At 39.6% G+C, this 13,514-nt stretch overlaps 1 protein-coding gene across 1 annotated transcript in view; it reads right to left on the bottom strand.

The window, feature by feature from the left end:
* LOC121444546 (growth hormone receptor-like) overlaps positions 1 to 5,566 on the bottom strand; it is a 265,658-nt gene extending 260,092 nt beyond the window's left edge. Inside the window, exon 1 of the mRNA XM_041646371.1 lies at positions 5,533 to 5,566. Within this exon, the coding sequence (XP_041502305.1) occupies positions 5,533 to 5,551 (19 nt within the window). The 5' untranslated portion in view covers positions 5,552 to 5,566. The remainder of the gene's footprint in view (positions 1 to 5,532) is intronic.
* Between the last annotated feature and the right edge of the window lie 7,948 nt (positions 5,567 to 13,514).

Here is a 13,514-nt window from a genome sequence, read left to right as displayed (position 1 = left end):
AGACAGAGACCCACACTGGAGCACTGGACTGAGCTCCCAAAGTCCCAATGAGGAACAGAAGGAGGGAGAAGATGAGCAAGGAAGTCAGGACCAAGAGGGGTGCACCCACCCACTGAGACAGTGGGGCTGATCTATTGGGAGCTCACCAAGGCCAGCTGGACTGTGACTGAAAAAGCAGGGGATAAAACTGGACTCTCTGAATATGGCGGACAATGAGGGCTGCTGAGAAGCCAGGGACAATGGCACTGGGTTTTGATCCTACTACATGTTCTTGCTTTGTGGGAGCCTAGCCAGTTTGGATGTTCACCTTCCTAGACCAGGACAGAGGGGGGAGGACTTTGGACTTTCCACAGGGCAGGGAACCCTGACTGCTCTTTGGACTGGAGAGGGAAGGGGAGAGGAGTGGGGGGACGGGGAGAGGAGTGGGGGGACGGGGAGAGGAGTGGGGCGAGGGGGGGAGGAGTGGGAGGCTAGGAGGAGGCGGAAATTTTTTTTCTCAAAAAAAAAAGTCTAGACATTGTCATCTAAAATTAATGAATCATTATAGACTATACAGAGAATCTATATGATATATATATATATATTCTGTGTCATTTGTATTAATTTCAGTCATATGTATCAATCTTATTCAGTCAGATAAGTGCATATATTTATATATTATAATACATAATATAACATATACATGTTATATATAATATTCACATTATCTATAATACAATATAATTTGCATATTATATATGCACATATAGTATATGTATTATAATATATAATAGTATATACATACATGTACGACTAAATTCACTCAACAGTTAAACAATCTTTGTAACTCCAACAAAATGTGATTAGTGTTTCTCATTACTGATGGAGGAAGGTCATTGGCTAATAAAGGAACTGCCCTGGCCCATTTTATTGGTTAGAGGATAGGTGGGAGGAGTAAACAGAACAGAACGCTGGGAGGAAGAGGAAGTGAGCTCAGAGACTCCACAGCTCTGCTCTCCGGAGCAGACGCCTCAGCAGAGATGCCATGCCCCGCTCCCGGGATGAAGCTCCGACCCAGGATGGACTAGGCTAGAATCTTCCCGGTAAGACCGGTTCTCACAGATTATTAGAAATGGGCTAAATTAATATGTGAGAATTAGCCTAGAAGAGAATGGGCCAGGCAGTGTTTAAAAGAATACAGTGTCCATGTAATTATTTCGGGGCATAAGCTAGCAGAGCAGGCGGCTGGGGTGTTGGGGACGCAGCCCCGCCGCCCTTATTACTTCATATGGCGCCCACGTGGACAACTGCTTCCACATAAAGCCTGAGACAGCTTGGGAAGTAATTCTAGAACAAAATGAAAGCATTGTGCCTGGTTTCTTGGTAGCAGCAATTTCTCGGTTCTACTCTGCTTGCTAGAGGCAAGCAAGCGCCTCATCTAAGAGAGGCTTCCTGACTCAGCTTTAGCTGCAAAGCCTGCAGCTCATTAAGAGGTCCTGCCACGAAACACTTAAACCGTGTTGACGAAAAGCTGAACACATGCTTTTCGGTTTTCAGCCTTAGCAGGAAAAAAGCTGCGCCGTTTAAAAATGCCAGCTTTCTGGGCTGTCCTGCCAGGGCAAACTCTGACTCTTTTACGCAGGCGGTTTGTGCGGTTTGCAAGCACAGGCTGCTGAAGCTCGCTTGCTGGTAGGGACCTTGAAATGCCGTAGAGTTGTCACAGTAAACATGGCTACAGCCAGTACCTCAGCCATGAGGCTGGAAAGCTAAGGAATGGGCTGGATCCAGCCGGCAAAGCCACGCCTTTAGTCCTACTGAGATTGCTTGGTAAATTAAAGACTCATGTGGTCGGAAAAAGAGAGATATACAGTAAAGAGAGATTCAAAGACAAAGAAAATTTTTAAATGGTTTACAGTGTGTTAAAAATATATGCAGACTAAAATTTAAAGTTCTTAAAGTAAAACACACACAAAAAAATGAAGAGAGTTGTTGTGTGTGGTACACACCTTTAATCCCAACACTTGGTAGGCAGAGGGAGATAGACCTCTGTGACTTCAAGGTGTGGTAGCACACGCCTTTAATCCCAGTGCCTAGAAGGCAGAGACAAACAGATCTCTGTGAGTTCAAGGTGTAGTAGTGTACACCTTTAATCCCGAATGCCTGGGAGGCAGAGACAGGCGGATCTCTGAGAGTTCAAAGACAGCCTGGTCTACAGAGTTACTTCAGGTCAAAGATACAGAGAACCTGTCTCAAAAAGCAAAAAGTTAAAAGTAAAAATAAACTAAATAGCGGTTAAAACAAAGCTGTACAAAGATGGAAAATACACAGAGAATCTTGATACTGTATGCTATTATGCTCTCTTTGAATTATTTAAATGCTGAGGAAGGAGCAACAGATGCTAAAAGATATTTATTTATAAATGCTGCTGAACTAATCCAACATAGATATTTTGAAAATGCCTTTACTTTGAAATTTGGATCTAAGGACATGATGCTTTGGAAAGGAGTTTCTTATTTTGTTTTCACAGAGGATGAGACGCTGTTCATTTCTTCTATTCCGATTTGGTATGATGGACCACGCCCTCCTGAAGGGTTGGTGTGAACACCTTCAGAAAATTGCTTCGCTCAACTGCCAACTGAGATGAAACTAGCACACAGGTTATACCATGAAAGACCTAATTAACGACGCCCCCATTCAGCAGGAAGCAGTTTGGAGAGAAATAACTGTGCCCATATTCCCAAAAAATGTTTAAAAATGTTCTTTTACATTTAAAGGGGGATATGATATAGGTATGAATAATTTGCATTAGTATAGATTTTGCTTTATTGATAGAGATTTAAGGTCAATTTTGTTATATATATCAGTGTTTCTGATTTTGATTAAGGTATTGTGATTGTGTAGTTCATTTAAATATGTACTGTAAAATTAAGAAATATAGGTTGTTAATGGATAATCATCGATAATAGTAAAACTTGTAGTCATATTAGTTAGATTTTCTAGATATATAGAGATATATTTTAGATAGACATTCTTCATGTCTTTCAAAGATTACAGAATAGGACATTTTAAATGTTTTAATAACTGAGGACTTTTCATGACAATGAGACACTCTACTTCAAGAGGAAGATGGGCATCGAAGAGGCTCGTTATGGAGTTTTGATAGCCATTTGGGCAAGAAACTGCTCTTTCCTGGACTATTGCATAAACTGGACACAGAGAACCCGCAGAGAGAGGACTACTGAACTTGCCTAAGGTGAGATGATCTTTCGGGGTTCCTGATTCATGAAAGAGTCTGCGAGACATTTTGCAGGACACAACAGATAGTGACTGAACTGACTTTGAATTTTCCTGCTTTATGGAAATGTCTGCTGAATACCATGGGCCTGAAGGCTGAAGATGGATGCCCCACGGTACAGAGGAACCTTGGGTGACTGTCCAGGCAGCAAGATGTCTCTGTCATTTCTAGAATTTTAAAAGTTGCTTTTTTCTTGTTTGCTTAGGTAGTATTGTATCTTTCTGGAGTCTCTGATGGAGTTAAGAATAGTTAGTTATAGTTTTAGTTTTCCTTAGTTATGATAAAGATTATTGTAACTTTTACTTGATAACTGTTTTGTTATATGTAATTTTGCTATGTTAAAGTTAAAGCCTTTTTTTTGTTTAAACCGAAAAAGGGGAAATGATGGAGGAAGGTCATTGGCTAATAAAGGAACTGCCCTGGCCCATTTTATTGGTTAGAGGATAGGTGGGAGGAGTAAACAGAACAGAATGCTGGGAGGAAGAGGAAGTGAGCTCAGAGACTCCACAGCTCTGCTCTCCGGAGCAGACGCCTCAGCAGAGATGCCATGCCCCGCTCCCGGGATGAAGCTCCTACCCAGGATGGACTAGGCTAGAATCTTCCCGGTAAGACCGGTTCTCACAGATTATTAGAAATGGGCTAAATTAATATGTGAGAATTAGCCTAGAAGAGAATGGGCCAGGCAGTGTTTAAAAGAATACAGTGTCCGTGTAATTATTTCAGGGCATAAGCTAGCCGAGGAGGCGGCTGGGGTGTTGGGGACGCAGCCCCGCCGCCCTTATTACTTCACATTACAAATTTTAATTCATAAAGCAGTGTTCAGGGTGATAAATCTTTTTCTTCATTTCTATGTACATTAATATTTTGTTAGTTTGATAATATTGACAAATTACAGTATCAAAGATAAAGATGATTCAGATCGTCAGTGACTCCTTCAAACCTATTTTAAAAATTGAGTAAATGGTCCGAATGGACCCAAGTCTTCTGTGTGTGGTTGGATATAACTTATTATTTTCCTCCTTTGAAAGATTGACATCTCAGATTTTATTTCTTGAAAACGTGCTTTTCGTGTAAAATGTGATCAGTTTCATGGTTGCATTAGTAAATTGATGCCACATGGGCTGAATATCATTGTCCCAGTGGGGCTCTGGGACACAACCCAATTCTTTTCTCTTTAGTTTTGTTTATGTGTCCACATGACTGAAGCTGCAGGAAGTCTCGTAGAATTTAGGAGTATTTTGGAAGTATGGCTGATTACTGAAGATGAACTCTCTCATAGCCTCCTTGTTTTTATTAGAAAAAAAAATAAGCGTTCTGCGTGTGAAATCAACATCTGATGAGTCAAAGCGGCAAGCATTCCAAGAATATTCAACATAGAGTTTGGTTTATACATGTAATTTTCTTCCTTTCCTATCCATCATCCATATTTTATCATCTATCTCAAGTCCAAGTAGACACGTTTCTCCCCGAGATCTGCTACTGTCTATGGAATCCTTGGTACTTATTTTAAATGCTAAATACTCCACGTGAGATGATCTGTGACCCTCTGTCCCTTTCCTTTTAACTTCCACAGGAATGGGAGAACTGGAGATGACTCAGTGTTCTTCAGGCATAGGGAAAATTAGTCATTTTTATGGTTATACTGAAACACACCTAAAATTACAAATTCCCCATGAGGAAGTGATATTCTAGATTTTTACATCCTCAACTGAATCTGTCACCAGGTCCATGGCCTCCTGATTTAATGTCACCAACATGAAGCAGGAGAGACTGTGTTTTTCTCACTAGTCCCAGTAAAGAGTTAGGGCCGGCCGTGGTGTGGTGGGGAGCGGTTGGAGGTTGGGAGTTCGGGTGGAGTGGGTGGGGTGTGGAAGAAACAAAGTAAAGAGAAATCTCGCTTCTATCTTGACAGAAACTGCAAACTGACCCTTCCCCTGGCCGTGCCTCCCTGCTGTTAAATAATAACTAAAGTAAAATGCAGAGAGTGTTAAAGGGAATTGGCCAATTGCTAGCTCTCAGTAGCTCAGGTGAACTGCTTTTCGCAACAGAAAGCAAACATGTTGAAACTCAACTTTTCTGTGTTAAGTTGTAAAAGGATTTGGGCTTTATGAGAGCCATATGCTCAGACATGCTCATATTTTTTCCTGGATGAATTTTGCTTAAATTATTTTCTGTATGAATAATGCTTAAGATTTTAGCTACTTAATTTGTGACTAACACTACTTAGTTCCAGTTGGATTCTAGCAAGAACGACTTACCGACTATGTTCAAGATCATGTAGGTTCTGTTGATTTCTCAGACTTCTTATCTTCCTCAAACATCCATCCTGGCTTGTCCATCCTCACTACCAGTTGATATCACTAAGAAGATTGAAAGACTCAAGAGTGCCTGTAGGTCCATGACCCACTCCAATCGATATACCTACCACACCGTCCAGCATCAGTCCACATGTAATACGATGTTACACCCATTACACCAATTTAGCTTTCTTTTGTCTATGAAATCAAGACTCTTGTGCACAAGTTAATGTCACTCAGAGCCTTGCTGATTTCCTCATCTTTGCTATTTGCCCCCCCCCCCTTTATAATCGTCTCTGGAAGTAGATTGATATAATACTATATTTGTTTTTTTTTTTTTTAATTTTCGAGACAGGGTTTCTCCGTAGCTTTTGGTTCCTGTCCTGGAACTAGCTCTTGTAGACTAGGTTGGACTCGAACTCACAGAGATCCACCTGCCTCTGCCTCCCAAGTGCTGGGATTAAAGGCATGCACCACCACCGCCCAGCTGCTTTTTTTGTTTTGTTTTTGTTTTTTTCTTAATTCAGACAGTGATTCTCAACCTATATGCATCACGACCCCCTTGGGAGAGTCATGTATCAGGTATCCTGCATGTCAGATATTTACATTATGATTCATAACAGCAGGAAAATTACAGTTATGAAGTAGGAACAAAAATAATTTTAAGCTTGGGGTTCACCACAGCACGAGGAACGGTATACAAGGGTCACAGCATTGGGAAGGTTGAGAACCACTACTTTAAGAAGAAAAGCTATACTTGATCTTATTCCCTTTTGTGGGGCATATCACTCATCCCGCACCCTCTCTTAGCCACAAACGTCTTTCAGAAGGGTTTCTACACTCACTGTCACCAGGTCCTTGCCTCCAGTGGGCTGCATTTCACGCAGGCTTTTCCTCCAGAAATCCACCGAGACCTCGTTGACAGCCTAAATGATAAATCCTGTTATCAGTTCTCAGTCCTCTTCTTTGGCTGGATGGTCATCATTATGGATATAAATGTTACTATATGTATTTTGCCTTCCAATAAAATATATCCCAAACCAGTAATTCTAGAGATTATGTTTAATCTTCAAAATGGAAATAATAAAATGCACAGTATATTAATGTTAACAATTATTTAAAAACGTGCACAAGGCTGCAGGTCTGTGAAGTAGTGAAGGAATTCTATTTGTTGTTTCATCTTTCTCCCTTCAAGGCAGCATCGCTTACTTTTCACTACATTTTTCTCCTACATATAAACAACTATTGGCTTTTAAGGAAGATTCTGCTATCACAGGCTGAAATGTTGACCAACCAAGAAAGTATTAGTCAGGGATTCTAGGTATCTTAAAATTAAAGGAATGCCGATGGTAGGCTGGGAAGTATAGATGATTAAAAGAAAAAAAATGTTTATGCATGCACAATGTTAAAATTCATTTAAAATATTTTATTTACTGTTATTATTATTAGTAGTAATAGTGGTGTTTGTGGTGGTGGTGGAAATAGCAGTAGCAACAGTAGTAGGTGGGTGTGTATGTGTGTATGATATGTGTGTGTGAGAGTGTATGAGGTGTATGCCGTAGCAGCACACATGAGAAGAATAGAGAACACCTTGATATCGTGGGTTCTGGGGCTTGAACTCTTGGGTTGCCAAGCTTCCAGGGCAAGCACGTTTACACACTGAATCATGTTGCTGGACTTGTGGTAAAATTCCTGGCTCTCAGGTAGCGCAAAACTTCAACCAGGCTCAGGATAAGGAACTCTTTTCCTATGTCCTTGTGATTTTCCTTGTCTTTTAATTAAGATAACACTGTTTTTTTTTTTGCAGTTGCGAATTCCAAAATTAGTATCATTTTAATTTAAATTCTTTTTTTTAATATTTATTTATTTATTATGTATACAATATTCTTTCTACATGTATGCCTGCAGGCCAGAAGAGGGCACCAGATCTCATTACAGATGGTTGTGAGCCACCATGTGGTTGCTGGGAATTGAACTCAGGACCTTTGGAAGAGCAGGCAATGCTCTTAACCGCTGAGCCATCTCTCCAGCCCTTTAATTTAAATTCTTGTGAAAGAATTCTGGTCATCCTATTTCAGTTTCCCAGTTTTATTAACATTTTATATAGAATTTGAGACTCTATTTTGGAGAATTCCTATGCTTTCTGAATTTATTTTTAATTGTAACATGGATTTTCTACACACTTAAAAATATCACTAAAATTTTCAGTGTTGGTTTTGCAATTTCATTGTTTACTTATAGATCATGGAATCCTAAACCTTCTCTTGGTCTGCATTGTCCATCTGCAGATCATTTATTTGTTTTCATCTGCTAGGTAGTTTTCAAAAATATTTGAGTGATGTTTTGAGGGCTCTTATTTTAAGAAACATTTATTTCTGTGCATTTATGCCCTTGATTTAATGGGTGTTTTATTAATGTAGTTACATCTTGGATCTAGGAAAGATTTGGTTCTTCTTCTGTTTCTACATGTTTCCTCTTGATTTTCCATTAAACTCACCCGTTTTTTCTGTCTTCTACCTATGTTGTGATTGGCTTCCATCTCTTACATCCACTCCCACCCTTATTCTGTCATGCTGTATTTCTCAGGACTCCAATATTTTATCATTTGAGAATTCCATACTTGCATGTAATATGATTTGATTAAATCTACCGTCATCTCCTCCCCTCTAAACCCTCCTCAACACCTACTACAACTTTTCCCTCACAGCTTCATGCATTCTTTTTTTCAATCAATGAACTCTGCTTAGTGCTGCAAGCGTGTGCACGTGTGTACAAGTTATTTGGTCTACATCTCTCAGTGCCGGGGTATTTATTTGGCCTGTTATTTCCCAGGGGTCTTAGGAGAGAGGTAAGTGTGCCTCTACTAAATGTTCTCACTAGGTGGGATCTCTCCTATGACCTTCTAGCAAAGGAAAAATTCAATTTAAACAGTATGGGAAAATAATCATTATAGTTTACGATATTTTCTATTAGTCATCCAATGAGACACCCTGCTAGAGAATAGCCCGAGGATGCCACTTTGAAAGTGTCTGTACAGAAACCTTCCCTTTGCTGGTGACATAAGCTGAATCATGAGCAAGATGTAATCATGTGACAAGTGGAGGAACTAGAAAGCCAACAGCGTTGGGAGTTTCTAAAAGACTGATGCCTTATGGAAAATGAGTGAGCATAGAAAGACAAAAGATAAAATGCATAGCCCAGTTAATTGTCTATTGCAGTCCTTCAGAGTAAAATATGTGTCTGCACAGACATGGTGAAAATAATAAATAAATAATTAGAAATACATATCTCAAAAATGTATCAATATATTTCAAAAGATATCAGTTTTAGCGCTTTTTGATTGCAATGCTGCCCACAGTTTATTATAAATGTTCTACCTGTATTATTTTGGCTACTAAAAAACCCCCCAAAACAGCAAAATAAAACTTAAGACTTATTGAGAGTAGTTGATTTATTTTTAAAGGTCATCTTCCCTATAAAGATACTAAACATTAAAACTAGAATTGCTCTCAGAAAAACTCGCTTTTTTTTATCAACTTTGCTATGCTTTGTTTCCTTGTATTTCACATAAAAAGATTTATTCAAGATATATAGATGCAAATGGATGCATGGTTTCCCCTGACAAATTAAACTGAAAAAGATAATAAAGAGGAACAGTAATATAATTCAGAATTTCAGTGCCTCATATTTTAGAACTGTTCTAAACCCTTTCAGATCTGCAGCATTTGTATTCTGCAACTTCATCCAACTCTGTAGGCATGCATTATTCTTTCTACCAATTATCTTTAGTTTGGATGTAACCCAAGGGTAGAACAGCGTTTTGCTTACTTTCTTTGGAAACATCTGGATGTTGGCAATGTTTTCCAAAACACTGCATCAGACACACTTGAGAAACTTAATGTAAACACAAAAATTTCCAGGCTCCACTTCATTGTCCAAATAGCTTGTGATTGGGATCCAGATTTACACAGAGATGAAGTGATTCTCAAGCATGGAGATATGAACTAGATTTAATGTTCAACATAAACAAATTATTCCAGAAAAACCAGGATTTCCACATCAGAAGAAACCTCAGTCATTATCTTAACTGTTTAAATGAACAATTTCTCTAAGCCAGTCTTTGGACTAGGGTAGAGATATAATAGAGGGTAAGGTCAACACTGACTTGCCTTCTTAGTGCTTTAAGGTTAATAGGATAAAGAGACATAGATGAACTAAAGACCTAAATGAATAAAAAATAAAATTGTTAGACTAGTAAGTAGTATTTAAATACAAATATAATATAAGGATGTAAGGCCATTTGGAGTTCACAGAGTCTGCCCTGAAGGAGATATCTTAAGTCAAGAGAGGGATCAGTAGAAAGTAGGAGAAATTGGAAGGTATCTCTTTCTAGGCAGAAAGAACATCCGTGTGAGGGACTTAAACACCAGTATGAATACGACTGAAATGGAGGAGGGCAAACTGAGGCACCCACTCTCATAGGGCTGGTAAAATGTTTTCAGTCGTTATTCTAGATTGCAAAATTCAGCATGTAGATGAAGATACATTTTGCTAAAGAATGGTTGAAAAGTTTGCCCCCCTGTTCTACCATTAGCTAGCTCTGATGCAATATAAGCCACTTGACCTCCAGGAGTTCCAATCTCCTGACCTGTAAACTATGAGTAATGCATGTTGCTGTTCTTGTAAGAACAGAAACGAGGGTGAGAGATTGGAGTATACCTTGGAAAACTTAACTCACTGTGGATACCCAGGGATTACTGAAGGTTTACGCGATTTTAAAGCTTGTTTTCTTTGCTTCAGCCTTCACTATTACCCGTAACAGGGAAGTTATTTGTTTAGGATGGGTCGCCAGGAACTCAGCTCGATCTTCTCTTCTGCAAGACTTTATCCACTCACAAGTCTTCCTCCTCCTCATCCTCTTCCTAGTCCTCCTTCCCATTCCTCCTCTTCCTCCCTTTTCTTCACCACCTTTTACTTTGTTTTCTCCTTCCTCCTCTTTTCTCTCCCTCCATTCCTTTCCCTTCTTCTCTTCCTCCTCCTCCTTTTCCTCTCTCTTTTGTAGCCCAGCCTAATCTCAAACGCACTCTGTAGTTGACTATGTTCTCATGAACTTCCGGTCTTCCTGCCTTCACCTCCCCAATGCTGGACTATAGGTATATGCCACCACACCAGGTTAATGTGGTCTGGAGATGGACTCCAGCACTTTCATGCATGATAGTCAAGCACTCCACCAGTTTAGTATACAGCACCACTCCCTTTTACCACTTGTTTAAATCTATTTTCATTATGTTTACTCTTATTTCATCAGGTTTGGATGACCACATTTCTATTTTTAGTTCTTAAAAAATCACTTAGTCTATTTGAACTTGAGGGAACAGGATACTTGAGATGGGGAAGGACAGAGATGGAGAGCAAAGAAAGAGATATTTTGATTGAGGGAACCATTATGGAACTAGCAAGAAACCTGTCACCAGAGAATTTCCCAGGAATCTACAAAGCTGACCCCAGCTAAAACCCTAAGCAATGGAGGAGAGGGAACCTGGACTGGCCTTGCCCTATAGTCAGACTGATGAGTATCTTAAATGTTACCGGAGAACCTTCATCCAACAACTGATGGAAACAGAGGCAGAGACCTGCAGTGGCGCACTGGGCTGGCTCCCAAAGTCCAGTGGAAGTGTGGAAGAAGTGAAAATATGAGCAAAGAGGTCAAGACCATGATAGGCATACCCACTGAAACAGCTTACCTGAGCTAATGGGAGCTCACCAACTTTGACCAGACAGAGAAGGAACCAGCATAGGAACAAGCTGGACCCTCTGAATCAGCCATACAGTTGTATGGCTGGAGCAGACTGTGGGCCCACTGGCAGTGGAAGCAGGATTTGTCCCTGTTGCTTATACTGGCATTTTGGAACCCATTCTCTTTGGATGGATACCTTGCTCAACCTGGATATAGTGGGGGAGGGCCTTGGTCCTTCCTCAGAGGGGGGCGGGGGCGGGTGAAAGACGGTGGCAATGGGAGAAGGGAAGTGAGTGGTAACTGGGATTGATATGCAACAAAAAAAGAGATAATTTCTTTTCTTTTTCTTTTTTGTTTTTCCAGATTTTTTCTTTTTTCTTTTTTTAAAAAAATCAAAATAAAAAGAGACCCGAACTAATACACCCTTTAAAAAAATCACTTAGATGATGTATGTATGAATTCAGGCCTCTCCATTTTTATCTTTCTCTCTAGTCTTTTTTTCTCTGAGAGAGGAGTTAAAATAGACAAATCTAGAACTCCGCAACAGTACACAGAAACAGTTGAAAGACTGACTCCTGTTTAGCTGTTTAATCCTAGTAAGTTTCTGCTTGTGTTAATTTCAATACCAATTTTGTTCTTCTTTAAAGAAAATATGAGTGCCCCTTTGGGACATACTCTGCTTGGCCCATTTGCCTTCAGAAACATTCTCAGCAACTTGATGGTTTGTGTATCTTTACTTCCTTTATCCCAGCCATCTTCACTGTCCCAAGCTGTCTGAATTTTACTTGCTTTCCATGCATATTCCACTTTTAAAATATGCAATGATTAGACTGTACTTACTGTAAACTATGTTTGAAGACAGGTTGAACCTCCCGAAGAAGGCTCAACACTATCATCTGTGACCAATCACAAAGAAACCTGTGAATCCTAAAATCACTAGAATGCTGCATCTTTTCTTACATTTCTTCTGGTGTAACTTTTGAAGTACAAGACTGTGTTCTGAGTAATACTGGGCTTGGTATAAGATCTGTGAATAGTGAGTTCAGAATTATGCTTCTAAGACCTCCACATGGCAAAATGCAACCTTACTTTCTATTCGGTGTCAGCCTTGATCTTCTAAAGCTTTCCCAAATGCATGTGTCTCAGGATTGCTAGGGACTAACCCTCTTAAATCTGTTCTTCCCTGGAAAAGGCACCATTCCTTGGCTCTCCTAGCTCACAGAGATTCTGCAGAAGTGAGTATGTTGTGTATCTCAGTTTGGAGGTATCCCAGATAATCAACAAAAGCTTTTCATAGGTTTCCCCCTAATACTGAGAAAAACAAAGATGATTAGAAACAGTTCCATCTATTCAAGAATATCATCTAGAGAGCGTGAACATGCTAAAATGCACAATAGTCCTGGTTTCTATGGTTAAGAAGAACCAAACTACTTTTGATTCACCAGTGTAACAAATAAATGAAATTAGAGTCAGGAAATCCAAATTAAGACAAAGAAAACAATAAACAAAAAACAAAGTAAACCATGTAGGAATCAGACTGTAGCTCTTGGTAGGAGCACCTTTTATCCTTGTCAGTTTGACCTAGAGGGGACTGGTACTAAACAAATCAGAATTTTATGGGGTTACATGAGTTTGGGTTTTGATTCTACTTAAAGCCTGATTCTGTAACTTTTAGGACTCAGAGTTGCTATGTAATTCTGAAGCATGATTTGTTTTAAAAATAAAATAGAAGTGGTTGGAGAGATGACTCACTGGTTAATTGTTGTGGAATAGAATATTTGTCTAGCGAAGTAAAGATGTGTTGCATTTATTTATGCTGAATTTGTTTAATTATGTAAAGATGTGTTACTGTGTTACCTTGCCTGCCTGAGACACACGTTTGGTCTAATAAAAACCTGACTGACCATTAGCTAGGCAGAGGAGGGAAAGATGGGGCAGTTGGGCAGAGAGAAAAGGGAAGCCAGCCAGGGCCCAACTAGCCAGACATGGATGAAGCAGGAAAACAGGATGGACATCAATAAATGAGGTAAACAAGCCTCAGAGCAGTGCATAGATTGATAGAAAAGGGTTAATTTTAGTTTAAAAAAAAAGCAGACTATAAACAAGCCTAAGCTAAGGCCAAACATTCATAATTAATAAGTCTCTCTGTCTTTATTTAGGAGCTGATTGGCTGCCCAAAGAAAAATTCCAACTACAGTAAACAGTA

The sequence above is a fragment of the Microtus oregoni genome, unplaced genomic scaffold (assembly GCF_018167655.1).
Source record: "Microtus oregoni isolate MIOR12 unplaced genomic scaffold, Mior012 000132F_ref0000261, whole genome shotgun sequence".
Classification (NCBI taxonomy): Eukaryota; Metazoa; Chordata; class Mammalia; order Rodentia; family Cricetidae; genus Microtus; species Microtus oregoni.
Note: the sequence above shows the minus strand (reverse complement) of the source record. Positions and strands in the feature narration are given on the sequence as shown.